Source organism: Canis aureus, chromosome 9 (assembly GCF_053574225.1).
Source record: "Canis aureus isolate CA01 chromosome 9, VMU_Caureus_v.1.0, whole genome shotgun sequence".
Lineage (NCBI taxonomy): Eukaryota > Metazoa > Chordata > Mammalia > Carnivora > Canidae > Canis > Canis aureus.
Window position 1 is genome coordinate 51,348,540 of NC_135619.1, and position 22,704 is coordinate 51,371,243.

The 22,704-nt window shown below is 45.8% G+C and overlaps 1 protein-coding gene across 1 annotated transcript; it reads left to right on the forward strand.

The window, feature by feature from the left end:
• Positions 1-486: 486 nt before the first annotated feature.
• DLST (dihydrolipoamide S-succinyltransferase) lies at positions 487-21,724 on the forward strand. Its single transcript, XM_077910005.1, has 15 exons — positions 487-608; positions 1,136-1,169; positions 3,768-3,816; positions 7,413-7,468; positions 7,599-7,673; positions 7,903-7,958; positions 8,447-8,558; positions 10,952-11,107; positions 11,565-11,641; positions 12,509-12,606; positions 16,071-16,201; positions 17,720-17,793; positions 18,283-18,366; positions 18,764-18,931; positions 20,251-21,724. Exons 1-15 carry the CDS (start codon positions 546-548, stop codon positions 20,383-20,385), a joined length of 1,368 nt encoding a protein of 455 aa, XP_077766131.1. The 5' UTR covers positions 487-545; the 3' UTR covers positions 20,386-21,724.
• The last annotated feature ends 980 nt before the right edge of the window (positions 21,725-22,704 follow it).

The window sequence follows — 22,704 nt, forward strand, 5'->3', positions numbered from 1 at the left end:
GTTAGGGAGGCAGGGAAGTGACTCTTGCTTTTTAATTATATTTAAGGAACCTGAGGCTCAGGGAAGCAATGTCACTAGCCCAAGGCCACCCAAGTACAAGATCGGGCAGGCGTGTCTGGCAAGGCCCGGGGTTCAAAACCCCTGCCCGCTTCCCGCGCTTTTCCGGCCATGCAGAGGTAGAAAGGCGCGGGGTCCCGGGGTCCTCGGAGAGGCTGGCGCCAAGCTCAGAGCCGACTCCGCGGAGAGGCCCGGGAGGGCGGCCTGGTCTCCGGGGGGTCGCTGGCACCCCCGGGAGGAGCGGCCCAGGCCGCCAGGCAGCGCAGCGGACTCCGAGAGCGCGCCGCGGCGCGGGGCTGCCGGCCGTAGACCCGCGAGCCGAGGCTGGGGCCGCGTGGTGCTGCCCCTCGGCCCCCCCACGCCCGCCCGCCAGTGGTTCGCTCCGAACACCCCTCCCCGCGCGGCGGGTACCGCGGCCCGCCCCGCTTCCGGTCGCTGCCGGGCCTTATATCCGGTGTCCGCCCGCCCTCGGCTCCGCCGCCGCCGCGATGCTGTCCCGGACCCGCTGCGTGTCCCGGGCGTTCAGCCGTTCGCTCTCTGCCTTCCAGAAGGTACGGCCCGGCCGGGCCGGGGCACCGGCGGGTGAGAAACCCGCCGGCGGGCAGCGGGGCGGCCTGGGGAGCAGGGGCGCGGCGCGCCGGTCGAGCCGGCACCAAGGGCACCGGGACGCGGAGGCCGCGCGCTGGGCGGCCCGGGGGCGCCTTCCCGAGGCAGCCGGGCCCCGTCCCCTGCGGCGCCCCCCCGTCCGCGCCGGGGCGGAGGAGCAGCCCAGAGCCGCGCCCGTCCGGACGCGGGACTCCGAGTTGGGAGGAGGCGCGGCGGAGTCCCGGGGCTACATCCAGGGCCCGCCCTCTCCCTCCGGTAGTCAGCGGGCGCCAGCGCTGTGGGAAGTTGGGAGAGCTCGGCGGGTTCGGGGTGCCGGCTGGGAAGGAGCGCCCCCCGGCTGTCGCGCTTGCCCTCTGGAGGCCCGGGATTCACCTGTCACTGGCACCTGGACAGCTTCGAGGCTGTACTTAGAAAGCGGTTTCTTCCCTCCTTTCATCACGGGTGACGTCGATAATGTCTTCTTTCTCAACAGGGGAACTGCCCTCTAGGGAGACGTTCCCTGCCTGGTAAGTTGTGCCCTTGCCTGCCGTCAGCTACCATGCTCCCCTGGGCAGAGCGGTGCGTGAGGAAGCGGCGGGGCCGAGGTGTCTCCACACGCCGGGGACTGAAACAAAGTGCTGTTTAATAACAGCTGGCCGTTTGTTTATTCGTTTGGCCACGGAGTCCACCGAATTTCCACTGCCTGTCAGGCACTGTGCTAGGCACTCCCCGGGGATGCAGCAGTTAGTTACCAGTTCTTCCCCTCCTGGAGCTTTACGGTCTGGGGGAAAAAAACACAAAGTATAAATGGCTAAGCAAGTGAGGGATCATGAATTTTGGTTAAGTGCTGAGGTGGAAACAGATGAAGGTGGAGGAAAGGGCCCTCTTTAGTAGGAGCAGTTAGAGCTGCAGCCCCCGGGGGATGTGACATAGGGCGAGTTCAGTGTAGAGCAGGAAAGGGGAATAGCGCGGACAGAGTCCCTGCAGAAGGGAAGAGCTTGGCAATGTTTTGGAACTGGAAAAAAAAAGTGACCTAACCAGAGAATTTTGGTTAGAGGAAGAAATGGCGCGCGACTGAAGATGGTGTAGAGGCAAGTGGAAGGAATTTAGATTTCATCCCAATAATTTTTTTAGACATCCGGCATAAATATTTGTTGGATGAGTTGAGTTTTCTGTGTGCCAAGCATGGTTCTGGGTGCTTTTTGTGCGTTTTGCAATTAATCGTCAAGAGACAATAAGGGGTATTCTCTCTGTTTTACGAACACATGATCCAAGGGTAAGTGCCTTGGCCAAGGTCATTCAGCCACCTATTGGTCAAGCCATGTCTACCTGACTCCTCAGCCTAAACTCTTAACCCACCGTGATGTCGTTTACTCGTGCTCAGCAGATCGTTTGAGTTCTTAGTATGTGCCAGGCTCTGTGCTGGGTGACAGGGGTACAGATGGTCTCTACCCTCACAGATCTTATGGGCTAGCTGGAGAGACAGCAAATACACATTTATGCACACAGAAGGACACATTTACCTTGTGAGGATTATAAGCGAGAAGTGCAGGGTGTAATGAAAGGGTGGGATATAGCCCAGCTTGGGAAGGGTGGAGAGTGTGGTGAGGATATCAGTGAAAGACTTCCCTGAAAAAGTGACATTTAAGTCAAGTCTCTAAAGAATATGTCACAGTCGGCGAAGAGAACAATATACCAAGCAAAGGGAATTGCTTGTACAAAGGTTGTCAGGCAGGAAGGGACTTGACTGGTCATAGAAATGGAAAGGAAGCCTGTCTGGCTAGAAAGATAGGGAGGGCTGGACAGGACAGGAATGGGTAAAGTTTTTGGACTTTATTCTGAGAGTCATGAGATCATAGGCACCTAGCAGGGTGTAGGCTCGTAGTGGACTCTCAATAATAAATATTCTTTTAAACTAGGAATCCTAAAAGTAAACGATTTCTCCACTTATAGACTGGCAGGACAAAGGAAAGAACCTTGTACTTGGGGTTTGCATTGGGGCTCAGGACTTCACCTTGGGCTAGTCCCTGAAACCTCCAGAAGCCCTGCTTATATATAAAGTGGGAATAAGCAGATGGTCGTTCTACTTTAGGGAGTTGTGAGACATGAAAATCAAAATGAGGTCATTATGTGAAAGTTTTTTATAAACCCAAAAGCACTATATAAATGAGACTTGCTGCAGGATGAACTCTAGTTTGGACTCAGGGTTCCACAACTCAGTATGGGCTGCTGGCAGTTCTAGCTCAAAGATACATTATACTTGGGATTTCTACTGCAGAGGCGTTGACGGCTGGACAGGGACGTGATTTACTTGACTCCGAAACACTGGAGATTTTGGGGAGGAGGGAGCACAAGGGAGAGCTCTTTCTCCTCTGGTGCTTCCTGAACCCAGGGTTTAAAAAGAGTTGTTAATAGATCTGAAAAAAATAAGACCTCTGGAAAAATATGTCCATGGGAGGCGACAGCTGTTACTAGCTGTAATTAGTTGTCAGTTGGGGAAATGCAGTTTTCTGTGATTAGGACATTTGGTAGGCTGAAAGAGTGTCCCACCTTGCTGAGTTTGACCAGAGGGGAAGACTCATGGGAAGATCATGGGAAGGAGGTAAACTGAAAGATTTGCTCTTGGTTGCCCAGTCTTTGCTACTAAGGTTTATGTAGTACGACTTCCAGCTCAGTGCATTTTAGGTAACCAGGGAAACAAACCCAGACCAAACATGCCCACTGCTTCTCACATTAGGCTCTGTGTAGTCACAGGATAAGCCATCATGGGTCTTTCTGAAGCTTCAATTATATTTGAACACTTGAGGGAGTAGGGAGGTTTTATTATGAAAACATATAGGGATAATGACAGTTTATGAATTTTAAGGTAAATAAGATTATAAAAGTACTTCAGGCCTTGCCCTTAGCATTCTCCCCTTTCTTCAAACACAAACCCACTCTCCCCGCCCCACATACCTGTTGCTCTGGGCCATTGAGAAGCAGGACTCTGCATGATAAAGATTATATTGTTGCCTACGTTTGATCTTGCTCTTTGTCAGAGTTAGGGGGTGAACAGACTTCTTTTCCAATCCCAGCAGGTATCCTGTATAAGAGTTATTGGTTAAGAGTTGTTTTGTTTCTTACAGGGGTCTCCTTATGTCAGGGACCAGGTTACCCTGACAGCAGGAAGATTGTGTAAGTATTTCTGGGGAGCACAGATGTGTGGCCATGGGGTATTTAAGACACCGGTTCTAAATTTGACCATCTGCTTTCTTCACTGGCTTCCAGGCCTAGATAATCAAGGTGCTTATTTGAGTCTTTAGATCTGACCTTGATGTTGGTTTATGATGTGTGATGTACCTTAAGCTTCAGCCCCATGTCAGGTGCTGGTCCTGGAGTGTGCTTGTCCTCAGATGTTTAGACTGTAATGAAAGTGAGGTTGGAACCCTCTCTTTATGGGAAAAGATAGAAGGTTACTCATAAGTATTCTGGTTGATGGGCAGCCCTAGTGGCTCAGCAGTTTAGCACCGCCTTCAGCCCAGGGTGTGATCCTGGGGACCCGGAATTGAGTCCCATGTCGGGCTCCCTGCATGGAGCCTGCTTCTCCCTCTGCCTGTGTCTCTGCCCCCCGCCCCCCATGAATAAATAAATAATTAAAATCTTAAAAAAAAATAAAGTATTCTGGTTGGATACAAGTGCAGCCAAAAGAAATTAACATTTGTGGAGATTTATTTTTTTTTAAAGATTTTATTTATTCATGAGAGACACAGAACGAGAGAGAGAGAGAGAGAGAGAGACAGAGACACAGGCAGAGGGAGAAGCAGGCTCCATGAAGGGAGCCTGACATAGGACCGGGTCTCCAGGATCAGGCCCTTGGCCAAAGGCGGTGCTAAGCCACTGAGCCACCCAGGCTGCCCTATTGTGGAGATTTAGAGCATTCTCTTGGTAGCATAGTTATTTCAGAAATAGTAAAAGCAAAAGATGAGTCAGTTGAGTCCTGGGACTTCGACTACTTCAGAATGCTACTATTGCATAAGACAGTTTGGAGAAAGGCCACTCGTGTGTTCCAGATTAATTTCTGCTTATGAGTATTGCTTAATGCTGCTTTGCATTCCAAGTATTTTCAGAGTAGTGGTAAGAGGATGCTCTCTAGTTATCTGTTAAACCACTGTCCAGCTATGTTTTGGCTAGGGAGCCTCTTCAAAATGAAGGGTCACCGATTAGTTCCTTCATTGTGCATCACAATGGGATTTTTTCAATTGAGAAAATGATGTACTTAGTACTAAGTATGAATTTCTGTGTTATATTTGGAGGGAAGTTAGCATTCATGAAGTCTTTGAACTGTGATTTTATTTATTCATGAGAGACAGAGAGAGGCAGAGACACAGGGAATGAGAGAAGTAGGCTCCTCACAGGGGGCTGATACGGAACTCATTCCCAGGACTGGGATCACACCCGGGGCCGAAGGCATACTTTCAACCGCTGAGCCACTCCGGCATCCCTGAACTGTGTATGTTTTTTGATGAAACAATTCCATTTCTAATAATCTATGCTGAAGAATTCCTGGTATACCCACATTTCTCTCAAAATGGCCAAACAACAGGGAATTGGTTAAGATGTGTCCTATTAACATGTTCATGCTATGATAAGTTGGGAAAACACAGGTTATAAAAGGATTCTGTTTTTTACTGTACAGAATATTTTTTTGCTGTTTCCAAATATTATACAGTGGACATCTAATACTTTTGTAAATTAGAAGTTAGACTGATTCAAAACGTGCTACTCATCTGCAAATTTTTTTTAAAGATTTTATTTTATTTATTTTATTTTTATTTTTATTTTTTAAGATTTTATTTATTTATTCATAATAGAGAGAGAGGCAGAGACACAGGCAGAGGGAGAAGCAGGCTCCATGCCCGACGTGGGACTTGATCCCGGGACTCCAGGATCACACCCTGGGCCAAAGGCAGGCGCTAAACCGCTGAGCCACCCAGGGATCCCTAAAGATTTTATTTATGAGAGGGAGTGTGGGTGTTTGTGCGAGCAGGCAGAGGGGCAGAGGCAGAGGGAGAAGCAGAAGCAGACTCCTGCTGAGCAGGGAGGCCCTGCGGCTGGCTTGATCCCAGGACCCAGAGATCATGACCTGAGCTGAAGGCAGATTCTTAACTGTGTAACCGACTCAACCACCCTGGAGTGCCCACCCCCACCCCACCTGCAATTTAAATGGAAAGTGGAACAACCACAAATTTTGAGGCAATAAATACAAAAAGTATTTAAAAGTTAATTGTTAAAAATTTTATCAGAGAGCAAGCAAGGGGGGTGGGGAGGCAAAAAGGGAGAGTGAGAGGGACAGGCAGATTCCCTGCTGAGCACAGAGCCTGACATGGGGCTGACTCAGGGCCTAATCCCAGGACCCTGAGATCATGACCTGAGTCAAAGTCAGACGCTTAACTGACTGACCCACCCAGGAGCCCCAGTAAATTATTTTTTAAAAAACACTTTAAGGAGTGAGATCACCCTAATCTAATAACTATTTTTGTGTTGTCTTTTGTCTGTTTTCTGTGAATAAAGTACTCACTTTATTTTAAAAAACCTTTTATCATTAAAACATTTCAGTTTTTTGTGATTCAACAGTAAAAAGACTTTACCCTTGTCCTACAGTGCCCCCAAGTTCCACTCCAGGTTCTTGAGTGTCCCACAAGGCAGTCTCTGGGGATTACAAACTACCATGAGTTCTTGTCCATGAACACTTAACACGTGGTTATAAACTTTATGCAGTCACTTTGTTCTCTTTTTTTTTTTAATGTACATTTCCCCCTTGATTTTAAATAAATCTTATAGTTATTTTGACATTACAAAAGTGAAAATATCAAATGGCAACTTAAATCTGTTTTACTTCTGTATTATAAAGGTGCTTGTTGTAGAATATTGAGAATGCTGAAGTGTAGAAAGTGAAAGTCCCCATCGGTCCAGATCACTCTCCCAAAATGTGTATGTATATAATAGATAACCATAGGTACTGTATATATCTGCATCTCCCACTCTCCAGAGTTAACCAGCGTTAATGGTTTGCGCATACAACATAGTATCCTTCTCTAGTTTACATTATTTGAAGTTAGTATTGTATCAGAAAATCCCTTGGTCTCTTGAATGAGTCCAGAATGAACCAATGTGCTGCCTGCTGGCAAGAGAACTGACTAGGAGAGATCATAGGAGTGTTTTGGTGGTTCTGCTCCCTCCCCACCCCTGGCCTATAACACCTTGTTTTAATTCCGAGTTAATTGTCTCATCTTGCTGCCTTATCTCAGTCTGTAATCCCGCAGACAGAAATTTCATTGTTTGTGGCACAATGGCAGGTACTCTGAGGGCACACAATTTATTGTACTTAGATTTGGTCAAGAAAAAAAACCTAATGGGGAGGCTAATTCCTTTTGGTGGGTGTGCAAAGGACCAAGATGCTTATCTTTTTCTTCACTGAACCCAGTGAAAAATCTCTATTTTGTGCGAGCTGGCATTTCACTGCAACAGAGGGTTATGGACTCACCCAAGGAGTTTACTACCTTGGGTACCCAAGTCATCCAGGATCTGCTGTAGACCTGCTGAGTCAGAATCCTTGGGGTTGGGGCCTGGACATGAAGGCTTTGAAAAAGGTTCCCTAGATGACACTCACAGGCACCCCTGGCTGAGAATCACTGATTTTTAAGGGCAAGTGGTCCATGGTCCCTTGTCTAGACTACAATGTGAGTGGTTCACCTGCTAAAGGAGTTTACTTTTTTATGTTTTTTCTGTAGTATTAACAACAGTAGTGTCTTCAGTGTTCGCTTCTTCAGAACTACAGCTGTGTGCAGTAAGTACCTGCCTTCAGTTCCCTGCCTTCTTGGGAATGGCATTTTAATGGGAAGAGCAACAATGAACAGAGTTTAATTAAAAAGGAGAAATACGGACTACATTTGAATTTTTTTTTTCTCTTTTCCTAGAGGATGATGTGATTACAGTCAAAACCCCAGCATTTGCAGAATCTGTCACAGAGGGAGATGTCAGGTGGGAGAAAGGTAAGTTTTTAGGCTCTACTCCTTCTTAAGTTTAAATATTTAATAAAATTGTCATTGCCGACTCCCCCCAACCCCCACCCCAGTAATTGGGTTCCTCCCTTTTCTTTACATGCAATGTAATTTTTCCTGACACTATAGGAAAGGGGGCTTGTAACACACCTATCAAAAGGGATTTTGTGGCTACTGGAGACGTCCCCCCTTAACAGGTAGTCTTTGACTATCTTTTCAGCTGTTGGAGATACTGTTGCAGAAGATGAAGTGGTTTGTGAGATTGAAACTGACAAGGTAGGCTTGTCCTATGTTAGTGTAATTTTTCATGGTTTCCTCTTGGTTTAACCTAATTTTTTTTTCAAATGGACTTGTGAACTGTTTAAAGATAATTTTTAACTTGCTCTAACCTCAATTGTAAAAGTGTTGGAATAGCTTATTAAAAAAGAAAAACTTAAAAGTTTTAATTTTGGATTATTCTCAATATATGTATTATGTACTTTAGCAGAATTAGTTTTGTAGCATGTGTATGTGCACGTGCATGAACTGTTTTGGTTTGTTTTGTGTATCACTTGGAAACACATTAACTGAACATTGTTTCTGAAAAAAGACAAAGGGTGAATCTTCACAATAGCATTAACTTTTCATTACTCTGAAAGTGTGGCTTTGGTGTTTCTATAAGCAGAGTCTAATATCTGTGTTGTGACTCATATTTGAGATTCTAGACAATTTTCTAATACTGAGTAAAGATTTGGACTCTTTTACAATCTGTCCTTGTTTTCTAGACATCTGTGCAGGTTCCATCACCAGCAAATGGCGTGATTGAAGCTCTTTTGGTACCTGATGGGGGAAAAGTAGAAGGAGGCACTCCTCTTTTCACACTCAGGAAAACTGGCGGTAAAGAAGTTCTCCTGGTTGTCAAGGTCTCCAGTGTTCCCCCTTGGAATTGGGGCTGAGCATAATGTACTAATACCTTGATACCTCAGAGGTTATTTGGCATTCCAGCTCCTGTTAGTTGAGAGACTAAGACAGGTGATATTTACATAGAGGGTAGTTTAAATGCCAAGTTCTAGAAGAAAAGTATTTAAAAAGAAAAAAAAAAACGTATAATTTTCTTTCCATGTATGTTTCTTATGCTAGACCTTTGTTTTTTATTTTTTTAAAGATTTTATTTATTCAAGAAAGAGACAGAGAGGCAGAGACATAGACAGAGGGGGAAGCAGGCTTCTCGCAGAGTGCCCAGTGCCATGACTTGATCCCTGGACCTGGGATCATGCCCTGAGCCGAAGGCAGCTGATCAGTCTCTGAGCCACCCAGGTATCCCATGCTAGCCCTTTTTTAAAGATATAATAGAATGAAGAAGAGTCTAAGGTAGTGATTTTTTTTTTTCCCCCCTCCCCATCCCTGGCATCAGAATCCCATCGGGGTTTAAAAACAGACAAATGCAGGGCACCTGGGTGGCTCAGTTAGTTAAGTGACCAACTCTTGATTTCCACTTAGGTCATGATCTCAGGGTCCTGAGATTGAGCTTTACCCTGGGTCTGGAGCCTCCTTAAGATAGTGTGTCTGTGTGTGTGTCTCAAAAGGAAAAAAAAAAAAAAGGGCAGCCCGGGTGGCTCAGCGGTGGTCTTTTATTTAATTTTAATTTTAATTTTAATTATTTTAATTTAATTTTAATTTTAATTTTATTTTTTATTTTGGCTCAGCGGTTTAGCGTCGCCTTCAGTCCAGGGCATGATCCTGGAGACCCAGGATGAGTCCCACATCGGGCTTCGTGCATGGAGCCTGCTCCTCCCTCTGCCTGCATCTCTGCCTCTCTCTCTGTGTCTCTCATGAACAAATAAATCTTAAAAAACAAAAAAATTTATGGGGCACCTTGGCTCAGCTGAGGGTCTGCCTTTGGCTCAGGTCATAATCATAGGGTCCTGAGTTAGCCCCTTGTCAGGCTCCCTGTTGAGTGGGGAGCCTGCTTCTCTCTCTCTTCCCTTTGCCTGCTGCTCCCCCTGCTGTGTGTGCGCTCCCTGTCAAATAAATAAATAAATCTTAAAATATATGTAGAACACAAATGCCTAGACCCCATGGTCCAGGGATATATTAAATCTGAGGTTTTCAGATCCTGGTTATCCTAGTTTGTTTTGTTTTAATGCTCTCCAACTGATTTTGATACACAGCAAGGGCTTAGAACTACTATTCTAAAGTAAGAAGCAATATTTCATGGTGTCTATTCTGGAGAAGTCAGCATGGTTTTTTCACATCTATTCTCTCCTAACATTTTTAGGGAATGTTGCTCTTTCTCTAGGGAAGAAGTGAGAAATAGGAAATGAATTTGTATGGCACTTTACAGTTAATATGAGAGATTAGATAAGAAAATATTTTTCTGATTCTTAGTTAAATTCAGTAACTACTAAAGTCTGTTTCTTTTTCATTATCCTAAAATAGTTAAGGAGAGAGATAGTAGATTGCATCATTGAGATTGATCAGAGTAAGACCAGAAGCCCAGAATGAAAATAATGTGCAGTAGAAGGGAATAAGATCAATTCTTCCATCTTCTGATCATTCCTTAAAAAGAGTATTTTTATTTTTATTTTTATTTTAAGATTTATTTATTTATTCATGAGAGACACAGACTGAGAGAGGCACAGGCAGAAGGAGAAGCAGGCTTCTTGCCTGAGCTGAAGGCAGGCGCCCCCAAAAAGAATATTTTTCTGATTTAAATATGAAACCAGATATGTACAGATGGATAAAATCAAAATGAATATCTAATTTAAAGTTGTGGTTTATGAGCATTAATGCTAGATGAAATGCTTTGAACTATGAGATTTTGATTATTTAAACTTTTATTTTTTTAATAGTTAAGAGAATTCTTCCATATGTGATCTTAAAATAGAAGATGAGGCTGTCAGTACTCCTATTACTAGAAATGTGTTACTTCTATGTATGTGTATCAACATCCTCCATTGGGTTTCTTTTACTTGGTAGTTTACATTGCCATGGGCTTAGTAGGTGCTTTGAAAGTACTTTCTAAATTTGATCAGTCTGTATTTGAGAAATCAGGAAGGCAACTGAATTAAGTCAGTTACGTAATGTAGGACATATAGGAGCCCTGGGGAACGGAAGGATGGTGCCTTATATCAATGTGTGCATATCATAGTGCCTTGTATATACCCGGTTAGCATTTGTCAAGGGATTGGAGATGGAGCTTTTCTGCTAAACCTTGCTTAGCATCTGATTTGGTTGCTTTTCATTCCAGACAGTGCCAATGGCCTTTGTTTTTTTTTTTTTTTTTGCAGCTGCTCCTGCTAAGGCCAAGCCCGCTGAAGCTCCTGCTGCTGCAGTCCCAAAAGCAGAGCCTGCAACATCGGCAGTTCCTCCTCCCCCTGCAGCATCCATACCCACTCAGATGCCACCAATGCCCTCACCCTCACAACCTCTTACTAGCAAACCAGGTGAGCCTCCACCTCCCATGTGTCTCTGTGTGGGAGAAGAACATTTCATCAATGCCACATTCCTTCACAGGGCAGAATCTGAGACTAATCGTGGCTCCGAACAGACTTCATTGGCTGCTTTGTGGAAGGGAGGGACTTTGTATGAGAAAACCTGGGTTTTGGAGCCCAGCTTTCTGTTTACAGCTATGTGACTTTAGGCTAGCTCTTAACTTCTTTGAGCAGAGCATGTGTTTGTAAAGTGGGAATGGTACTAGTATGCCTCCGAATGTCTTAAGAATTAAGTGACAGTACAGTATGAAAGCACTGGCACTTAGTAAATGTTTCTCTGATTTTTTTTCTTTTTTTTTTTTGGTGCAAAAGTGTGGTTTTATTAAAGCATGGGGACAAGACCCATGGACCGAAAGAGCTGCTGCCTCTCTGATTTTCTGATGCAGCTGTACCTTCTCTTCGTTTTCAGTGTCTGCGGTGAAACCCGCTGCTGCCCCTCCAGTAGCTGAGCCAGGAGCTGGCAAGGGTCTGCGTTCAGAACATCGGGTAAGCCTCTAGGGACCACTTCCAGGAAGAGACCGAGGGAACAGTGTTGAGATTGGTGGAGTGTGGGCATTGTGGTGCCTACCTTTGACTTGTTGGCAGTTCATGGAAACTGAGTTTAGGAAGTGCCTTGTTCATAGTTACATACTGGACATATGATAGGACTAGAACATCAAGTCTTCTGAGCACTTGTCCAGTGTGTGCGCACCCCCCCCCCCCCCCCCCCCCCGTGTTGTGCTACCACTGAACTGCCTTTGGGTGGGTAAAATATTTGCAGGGAATGGGAGCTTAGTTATATGCTCCCTCCCTCCCACAGTAACACACTGCAGAGAGGTGGTTTAGTGAGCCCTGTTCCTGTTCTTCCGGGACACTTAGCTGAGGGCTACATGGTAGCAGCAGCTGGCAGGAGCCGATGTAAAACCTCAAGGAAGTATGGTCAAGAGTGTGGGTTCCTCTGCCTGAGAGTACCTCCTAAAAATACTATAGCCTCAAAAGTTTGTTGTTTCCATTCCACAAGTAGCTGTTCTCATGTAAGTCTTTATCACTAGAAATCTGTAGTGATTCTTGGGCTGACTAGCCGTACACCACACTCTTCCTTTTCATAAATTGATTCTGATTTTTAAAGTCACACCATTTCCTGAACTTCCACTCTTGGTCAAACTCAGTCGCATCTAAGTGGGTAGTTTTTGTCTGGCTACCTCCTTGCTCAGAGGAGCAAGGCCACCACACGGGAAAAAGAGAGCCTGGAGCTCCTGTACTTAGGTATCATAGTCTGGCCATCTGGTCCTTGTAAGCTGAGTGCCCCCTTAGAATGAGTGGTGGGGGCTTGGTCCAGAGAACCCAGACTATCAATCCTTGTCCTGTTTTCAGGAGAAAATGAACAGGATGCGGCAGCGCATCGCCCAGCGTCTGAAGGAGGCCCAGAACACGTGTGCAATGCTGACTACTTTCAATGAGATCGACATGAGGTGAGAACTCTTACTCCCTGTGCCCTTTTTCTTGGAGAACACTTCAACTTTCCCCAGCACTACCTAATGTTGATTCCAAAACAGCAAGAAGAGGTACTTTGCACTGCTCGTTGACTGAAAGAGTGACCCGCTGGTCTCGTTCTCTATTGCCTACCTCTGTAAGTTAAAAAAACTTAGCCTTTTATACCTGAATCTTGTGATGTCTAATAAATGAGGCTGGTAACAGTGTTAAACTCTGATGACTAGTGTCCAGTTGCCAAGTAGAGAGAGGGCAGCTGGGCCTGCCCTTGGGTTGGAGAACCAGTTGATTGCACGCTCAGTCAGAAACCAGTACCCTGCTGCTTTCTCACAGCAACTGCTCCTGATTCACGTTCCTAAGTTTCTCAGATTTGAGTGGTGGAAAGGTGCAGGCTTGTCATAGCTTTCACCTTTCCCAGCTGTGATAATGAAATGGAAAGCAAGTTGTGTTTTTCAGTAAAAACCTCAAAATGTATAACCAAAGGGGCAAATTTAGTATACCCATTTCTTTGGTGAGCTGTTGACTTACCCATTTTCTTCAAGGTTTTTTCGTTTTTTAAGATTTTATTTATTCATGAGAGACATAGAGAGTCAGACAGGGCATAGGGAGAAACAGACTCCTTGTGGGAAGCCCGATGTGGGACTCGATCCCAGGACCCCAGGATCATGCCCTGAGCCAAAGGCAAATGCTCAACCACTGAGCCACCCAGCTGCCCCTTTTTCAAGGTTTTGATGTGTACAAGTGTCAGCACTGCAGGGAACAGAATATAGTTAAATTTTGCAGTGTTTGAGCACTTACTGTGTATAAGATGCTATATTGTATTTGAGGGGCATACAAAGATAAGTGAAAAGAGCACTACCCTTCTAGAGCTCACCATTTGATTTGGATAAACACAAAGCAAGAGGCACTTGGGTGGTTCATTTGGTTGAATGACACTTGATTTCGGCTCAGGTCAGGATCTCAGGCTCACTGGGGAATCAGTTTGGGATTCTTTCTCTCCCTCTCCTGCCCCTTGTGCCTCTCCCTACCCCCGAGCTCTCTTTCTCTCCAAAATAAATCTTAAACCACACATACCCAAAGTTAAATCTAGAAAAAATATCAGAAGGGTACAGAGTATGAATTGGAGAGAATGAGATCATTTGTTTTTTGAGATGGAGGGTAGAGGTGGGGAGGGGAAGGTCTCACAGTGCTTCCTGGAGGAAATATTTTTAATAGGCCTTAAGGTCCACTAGCATTTTGACACAGGTAGCGTTGTGGGGAAGGGTCATTCCAGACAAAATAAATAATAGGAACCTGACACAGGAAAGTACAGGACACATTTGAGAATTATCTGCTGTGAGGATTATGTGGGAAAGAATAGGAAGAAAGTTGGATCCATACTTCAGAATCTTTTGAATGCCAGACATAAGAGTTTATATTTAATTCAGGAGGTAAATCATGAAGTCTTCAGGTCATCCCTTTGCTGCTTTTTCTTGTTTAGTCTGCTAACCTACTTTTCATTAGGGATATTTGTTTTCTTTTGGAAGGGATCTGAAAAGCATAGAGAAGCGAGTGGTTTATGGACAGTATGCTGTGGTATTGTTCACAGAGTTGGGCTCTGTGGCCGGTTTCACTAGATGTCATCCACGCTCTTGTGAAGCTTCTTTAAAAGACTGGATGTCATTCAAGCCAAAGATTTCTCTCTTTCCTATTTGTAGGACATAGGGAAAGACCTTGACTAATGAATCACAAAGGCTGCAGCTTATGTTTCAGTGCATTAGGGCCAAATTGTACACAAATTGAATTGAACTTTGAAATTCTACCTCATTCCTTAAGACAAAACATGTAAATATTTGTGGCCTTGGGAGATGCAGTTGGCCCAGCAGGTTTGATTGGAAGGTAAATGCAGCAGCTGTCTCTCGTTTCAGCAGCTAATCGAGGTGTCACTTAATGATGGCCTGGGGTCTCACTGTAGTCGGTAATGTGGTTTAGATTGAGTGCCCTTGGGTCTTGTGCTGATCAGCTACCCATCAGGGGCCTTTCTGAGACCTTCTCCTCTGCCCTGTTGTCCCAGGCCCTGCCTCCAAGGGCAGAGCTCTGAAATAGAAACTACTTAATGACCAGACAATAGCATTTGGGCAGGTTTGAGAGCAGAGATGTTTATCACATCTCTTTCCCTCTTCTGCAGCTCTTGTGTCTTGGGAACCAGTAATGTCTTTAGGGTGGTAATCCTAGCATTAAATAAGGTTAGACTCAGGAAAACAAACATTTAAACCTCATCAGCACCACCCCCCCCTTAGGGAAACTTCCTTTTTCAAAGGCAAACAGTCTGAAGGGGGAGTTAAAGTTAGACCATCTTCTCTTTCATGCTAATGATGAATTAGGCCATTATGGGGAGAAAGGGAAACTGAGCATTTGGGTCTGAGATAAATTCAATTTCCATCACAGAACTGTATTCCGATAAATACTGAGGTTTCTGTGGCAAAATAATGGGGAAGCCATTTCCCACTAACTGCAGTATGTATGTGGCACATCTGTGGAAAACTAATCCTAAATGACCAAGGGCTGTGTATATTGCAAAGGCTTCCCAGAAGCTCCAGCTGCTTGTACTTTAAAAGCTTAGGTCCACACATGTCTACCTTCCTAAATACCAAGGAAACCACATCCATTAAACTGATAGAAAGGGCAAGAGCGGTGTTTTTATTATCTTGATGCCCAGCCTTGGCCCTTACATGTGGTGAGTGTTAGCACCTGTTTGAAGGAACAAGTATATGGAACTAACTTTGGGGAGATTAGAAAGGAGTCTGTTGACTTTCCCATGAGCCTAACAGAACACTGGTCTATATGCCTGACCATATATAGTCATGGATGCTTTTGCTCACATGGAGCCCAAACACCTGTGGGTTTTTGTTTGTTTTTTTTTTTTTTTAAGGTTTTTTTGTTTTCAGTAAGTAGGAGATAGGAAGAATGTCACAAGGAAGTCATAATCAGGTATGGTAGGCTTTTTGGACCTAATTCTAACAAATAATAAAAACATTGTTTATCTTGTAGACTTTGTTTATGCTTAAAGCATTTTTTTTTAGAAGAGAGAGCTCATGATTTTAGGGTAGCTAGAAATCACTTTCTCATCCAGGCAAGGATACTGGTGTGCTTTGTGATCTCTTATTCATATTATTTGTCACTGAATTCTGTGACTTGTGAAATAAGGAGTCTTGTAAGAGGCTCAGCCTACCTTAAAGACTAATTGGACCCAATTCTTTTTGATTCCAGGTTTTGTAGAGAAGCGAGGTTATTGTATTGACCTCTGCTGGACTATTTCAAAACTTGAACTTAGGTAGATGGTCCAGAGTAAGGGAGCGTTTGGGCCTCAGATATGCTTACCCAGTGTGTACACGGAGTTAGAAACAGGTATGAAAGTCAGAATAAAGGCTTTGTGGTCACTTTGTTTTGTAATATGTTTTTACAGTAACATCCAGGAGATGAGGGCTCGGCACAAAGATGCTTTTCTGAAGAAACATAACCTCAAACTAGGTTTCATGTCAGCATTCGTGAAAGCCTCAGCCTTTGCCTTGCAGGAGCAGCCTGTTGTAAATGCAGGTGAGTTTGTGGTGGCTGGACTTGAAGCAGTCCTGGGAGGTGTGTGCAGAAACACAGACTTGCTCCCACACACAGAAAGCTGAGGTCAACACACCGAAACTTTTCTTTCATACCTGTGAAAACATGAGTGTCTTTGCCCAGATATTTATTGATTCACCTTCCTGAAATGATATCATGATGATTTTCTACCCACTAGCTGGACAGAACGGTTTTTCTTCCCAATTCATAGCTTGACAGCTGCTCTGCCAGCAAACATTTCTGAACCCAGCTCTCAGGGCTTCTCATGTCAGGGTGGAAGCTCATGTTCTATCTTGCTCCTGCCTCCATGTTCTTCCTTGCTCCTGCCTGATTCCCCCACTTGGCATATGCTCCAGGGTGACCTTTGGTTTCTGGTCGATGGACCTCAGTGGAAGGCCTTGGGCTTGGCCCCTTTTTCATGGACTTGGTGCTCATTTTCCTTCCTTTCTGCTCACCTACGTCATTGAAATGTTGACCTAACAAGCAGTTCTCTTTCCTATTGAGACACTTCTCTGTTCTCTGGAAGGTTAGAGGACAGTACACTTTTGCAATCCTCAGCAGTGCCAGCGTCCCTAAAGATCTAGGAACAGAAGCCCTAGTCCTTTTCATGTGTGTTGTGCTCTAGGTAGGTAGAGGGCTGTCTTTGTTTTGCTCAAGTATGTACCTCCTTGTTTTTCTGTTCTTTTCATACTTCCTGATTGGCTCTCTATACCTTTCTTCTGCCCGCCTGTACATGTAGGCATTTCCAAGTTCTTTTGGCCTCTTTCTCACTTTATGTGCTTTTCCTTGGTGGCTGACCTAACAACACAACATAGACTTTCTGTGGAAAAGATTCTCAAGCCTGTATTTTCTCATGAGCACTAGACCTACATTTTCAGCTGCTGGTTTGCTGTCTTACACTACCCTGCTTCCTCTGGAGTCTCCTAGAAGGGGCTTCCTTCACCTCTTGACAGTAGGCAGTGGAGTGGATGGGACTCCCACCCCTCCCTTTGCTAATTTGTCTTTTGGAGAGCACTATTTTTTTTTGTTTGTTTGTTTTAAGATTTTATTTATCTATTTGAGAGAGAGCATGAGCTGGGAGAAAGGCAGAGGGAGAGGCAGACTCCCAGCCAAGCAGGAAGCACAATGATGGGGCTCAATCCCAGGACACTAGGATTGTGACCTGAGCTGAAGGCGGATACTCAACTGACTGAGCCACCCAGAGGACCCTTGGGAGCACTTTTTAAACCTAGCCATTCTCTGTTAAGGGAGGGTTTGGGCAGAGTTAGTTAAAGAGAACTTCTTGCATACCTGTTCTGTGTGAACCAGTGTACTGAGCCCTTCTGATGGCTGCTTAAAAATGGGTGCTCCTATGCTTGGGCTCAGGGCACTTAGGAGATGTTACAACTGGTTGGTCAGCCCACACTGTACCAAGCATGTGGATTTTCACTCGTTAATGCAAGTATTTCCACATTAGCCTAGGCTTAGGGAGTTGTATGTAACCTATATTTTCTCTTACAGTGATTGATGACGCAACCAAAGAGGTGGTGTATAGGGATTATATTGACATCAGTGTCGCGGTGGCCACCCCACGGGTATGTTAGGGAAAGAGGTGGGGAGCTCTGATCTTAAACTGACTTTGTATGAAAAAGCAGACCCTTGGGGGAGAGAACATTTCTGTAATTCTATCTTTTCAGAAGGGAGTCAGTAAAAGAGTAACCTCTTGACCATACCACATTCTTTTATTTTTTATTTTTTTAAGATTTTTATTTATTTATGAAAGAGAGGCAGAGACACGGCAGAGGGAGAAGCAGGCTCCATGCCGGCAGCCTGATACGGGACTCGATCCCGGGTCTCCAGGATCTTGCCCTGGTCCCAAAGGCAGGTGCTAAACCACTGAGCCACCCAAGGATCCCCCTACCACATTCTTTTAATGTCAAGCCTAAGTATTTTAGACTCTGAATCATATTGAATAATTAAGATACTCGATGGGGAGGGGAGAACCTCTACTTGAAACAAGGGAGTTATAGTTAAAAAGGACACTATTAATTTGGAACTGAAAACTGCTTTTCACCGTCAATCAGGGTCTGGTGGTTCCCGTCATCAGGAATGTGGAAGCTATGAATTACGCAGATATCGAGCGAACCATCAGTGAACTGGGAGAGAAGGTAAAGTGGAAAAGCAGCATGTGTGTCAGCTGCTGGGTCAGAGAGGAGGAGTCAGGGAAGGCCAGGCTCCCCAGTGGGCAGTTGTCAGGGAATGGGAGCTGCACTCTGCTGGCTAAGGTGTGCAGAGCCCGAGACTGGCAGTCACACCCAGGAGCCAGAGGCTAGCTCTCTGGCAGAGCTTAGCGTGTTTCTGTCATGGAAGACATTGGGAGGCCTGTTGGGGAAAGCAAAGGTCCTTAAGGCATCGTGCCTATCCTCTGTGGAGCCCTGGCTACAAGCATCTCAACTGAACAGTAGCTAGAAGTTGAAATGTCAGTCTCAGAAGTCTTCTGGGCTCTCTTTAGGTGGAGAAAGCTGGGTTGCACTTACGTTTCAGTTATTAAATCTCCATTCTTAGGCCCGAAAGAATGAACTTGCTATTGAAGATATGGATGGTGGTACTTTCACCATTAGCAACGGAGGTGTTTTTGGCTCACTCTTTGGAACACCCATCATCAACCCCCCTCAGTCGGCCATCCTGGGCATGCACGGCATCTTTGATAGGCCAGTGGCTGTGGGAGGCAAGGTAGGAACTATCCCTGCTAATGTCCTAGCAGCTAGATAAGAGAAAGCTATTAATCATGCCTGAATTTATAGCGAATCTGTCCTGAGTTCCATCTCTTAGTATCTTTTCTTTTTTTTTTATTTTTTTTTTATTTTTTAAGATTTTATTTATTTATTCACGAGAGACACACACAGAGGCAGAGACACAGGCAGAGGAAAGCAGGCTTCCCTCACGGAGCCTGATGCGGGACATGATCCCTGAACCCCAGGATCACGCCCTGAGGTGAAAGTAAAGTTCAACTGCTGAGCCATCCAGGTGTCCCATCTCTTAGTTCCTTAATAGCTAAGGCATTGATCCTCAAATGGTGTTTGTCCGCATCATTTGGGAACTTGTTAGAAATGCAGAATTCTTTGACCCCTTCTCAGACCTAATGAAGCAGAAACTGCAGATGATTGATACAAATTAAAGTGTGAAGACCATGGAATTGAGGTGGCTTGCTCCTTCATCTGGAGTGGTCCTCGAGCTCCATTCTCTAGGTGCTGTTGGTAGTGGGGACACAGTTGGAAACGTCCTTGCCCCTGGGAAACAGAGGACAGCAATGAAGAACTTTACGAAGTTCCAGGTTGTATGAAGGTTTAGTGGTTTCCTGGGAATTGAGGGAATGAAGTTTTAAAGGGTCCTGAGCTGGCTTTAGAAGATAAGCTGGTAGAAAATATTTCCGGGACTCCTGTTTAGAACCTTTTTGTGTTACTCTTTGGTGAATCCAAAAATCCTAGGTCTTCTCCCTTGAAAATGCTCACATACCCAACTTCACATACAATTTCAGAGAACTTTGAGGATCTTTAGTTACTTTTTAAAATTCTGACCCTAAAGAAGAAACTTCCAGTTGCCAGAATTGAAGGGAAAAGTTTTCCTTTAGACAACAGATAAATGAAAGAACAGAGACTTTTTTTTTTTTCCCCCTCAAAGTTTGAGAGAGGAGGACATGTGTGTGGTGGGAGGGGAGCTTCTCAGGTTCCCCGCTGAGCATAGACCCTGAGGTCATGATCTGAGCCAAAATCAAGAGTTGGGTGCTCAACCCAACTGAGCCAACCAGCCGGCCCAAGAATGTTTTTAAAAGGCACAAGAGGAAACTATTTTCTTGGTTAAGCTTTCTTGAATGGGAAAACTTTGCACTAAGGGTAAACCTTGGTCTTTGAAAATATAAGTATCCAGAAGCAACATCAATAGGAAAAGCTCTGGAACTGGAAACTTCTCTGTAGGCTATGCTTTCTCATCTCCCCATTTCCAATGGGGCTTCCTCTGCTGCAGATAAATCTGTCAACCTGTCCTGTCTGTAGGTGGAGGTGCGGCCCATGATGTACGTGGCATTGACCTATGATCATCGGCTGATCGACGGGAGAGAGGCAGTAACTTTTCTCCGCAAAATCAAGGCGGCGGTAGAGGATCCCAGAGTCCTACTACTGGACATCTAGGAGGAAGCCACACCCCCTACACACCAACCATGCAGGAACTGAAAACCAGTCTTCTCCCTGTCCCCTCATGGGTCCCAGGCTACCCTGGTGCCAGGCACATGTTGTTGGCCTCAAGCAAGGAAACCAGGGCACTGTGTAACCAGCACCCACAGGTCTTTTTCGTGGTATTCTGCTGCCCTCCCCCTCTCTCCATCCTTCTCTTACACTCGAATATCTTGAGGCTTGAGGGAAAGAGAGCCATAGTGGATGCTCATCACTATTCCTCCCCTTCTCCCAGTAGTCTTTTGCAAAAGTGATGTTGCTTCTCCCCTGTGCCAGTGTACTATATATAGGGAAACCACTGGGGACCATGTGATCAAGTTTGTATCTTTTGAAAGTCTGTTCTCCAGAGCCGCCTCGGAGGATGTGGTGTCTCCCAAGCTCACGGCAGCCTCTGGCCTGGCTGTGCACATTCTCACTTGGTTCCACCTAGGTAGAGGTATTGACCACAGGCCCAGAGGTGCTGCTTGCTGCTTAAAGGACACGTTCATTTTCTGCTGCCATGGACTTTAGGATGTCTCTTCTACCTCGTCCAGGAAGCACAGGCCAGGGGCTCAGGGAAGGGGGGAGTAGGTCCCTGTTAAAGGGGGTGGTACAGAGTCCCCCCCAGAGGTAGTATGGTGTAGACAGGACAGGAACAGAGCCCATCCTCCATCAGAGCTCTATTTTGGCACAATAACAGCTGTGATCGTGCTGACCTTTCTGGGCTGCTTGGAACCATTCTAGCACATGGCAGTGGGACAGGGTGTGGTGCCAAGATGGAGAGCCTGGTGAAGTTGGGGTGAGGAGGCTTCCTGTGGACTGGCTTGGATTGATTTGAGCTTTTAAAGGCCCTGGGTGGAAGCACTTGGACTGAAGCGGCAGCTGTTTCTCTGCATCATGGCCCTAAGTGGGGCCTAAGTGCTTCATCTGCAGAACGCGGGGTCTCGGGGAGGGTGGACCGTGGTTGAAACCAGCCCCAAGATGCTAACACACCTCTGAGGTGATACTGTCCCTTGGGTCTGGGTACAATCATTGGAATTGCCTGGAGCAAGTTTAAATACTTGTCACGGAAGCTTCTGAGCTTCATCACTTTGTATCCAGCTGCATCCAGGCCTGAGGCGGTGGCCACTTGACACCAGGAGCCACTTAGTGCCCCTTTGGATCTTGAGCAGAGAAGCAAGGCTTGGGGGAGGAGGGGGTTGGGAGCTGATACTGAGTGCCTGCAGCATCTACTCTGTCTTCACTATTCAGAACTTGTAACTAAAATATTTAAAGAAACTGATTTTAAATGCAAATTAAAGGGCAAATGTTCTCAAAAGGTTTCTGCTTCCACGCTCCTTTTAGTTCCCACTGTACCCACCCTTGCTGCTGTGTCCATCCCAAGCCTTGGAAGCCACAGTGTGTCCTGGTGGCTATCCTGTGAGATCCCAGACTTCTGAGGCTCCCCCTGTGTTAACTTGATAGCAGGTGGAACCCTAGCTGTGCGCTGCCAGGAATGTGCCTGGCTTCCTTCGGCTGGGCCCCTCCAGCCTGACAGGCCACACCCTTGAAGAGACTTGGCGATGACTTCACAAAGGTTACCATCTGGCATTTTTGTGGGGGCTTGCAGCATCTCTGGGATGGATTAAGGAGGTGGGTGCAACTCCTAGTGTCCCATTTTGGACTGGGTTGCCACATGTATACCAGGGTGCTGGGGCTCGGTAAGCACAGACTGGGGTGGAACACCACCAGGGAGCAAGTGGCCGGGTGGGGAGCTAACCTAGACCACAGGTCCCTGGCCTAGGGTGTCTGAGCTTGAAAACAGCCTGTTTGCACACAGTTCCCCACCTGCTGGTCCTGTGGTGATGTCACCTCTCGGTGAAAGTCTCTCACAGGAACAGATGGCTCCAGAGGGTAGAACTAGAGTTCATAGGTGGGGGAAATGGGTTCAATGAAGGCCAAATTATAGAATTAACCTGTCCTGGGCTTGGTGCTAGAAGCTCTAGTAAACCTACAAAGGAGGTATTAGCCCCATAAGGGTGGGGACAACAGTTTTCAGAACTCAGAGCCCAGCAAAGCCGCAAGTGTGCAAATCTTGCACGGATGAGGCCCAGAAGTTCCAGAAGCAAGTCACACTTCATGTGGCAGTGGTTGGAAGCAGTCCAGGGTGACTGTGTAGCCAAAGGACCAGACTTGCAGACAGGTTCCACTAGGCTCTGACCAGGTCCTATCGGTAGTGTCTTTAATGGGAGCCACCACCCATCTCTGGGGTCACTGAGGATTAAGACTAGTGTCCTGTCTCCCCCACCCCCTTCTCCC

Excerpts from the sequence above, each read along its gene's own strand:
- DLST (XM_077910005.1), top strand. The coding sequence starts at position 546 with ATGCTGTCCCGGACCCGCTGCGTGTCCCGGGCGTTCAGCCGTTCGCTC. Across the intron at positions 1,170-3,767 it reads AGGGAGACGTTCCCTGCCTG|GGGTCTCCTTATGTCAGGGA; the intron begins GTAAGTTGTGCC and ends TGTTTCTTACAG. Across the intron at positions 8,559-10,951 it reads CACACTCAGGAAAACTGGCG|CTGCTCCTGCTAAGGCCAAG; the intron begins GTAAAGAAGTTC and ends TTTTTTTTGCAG.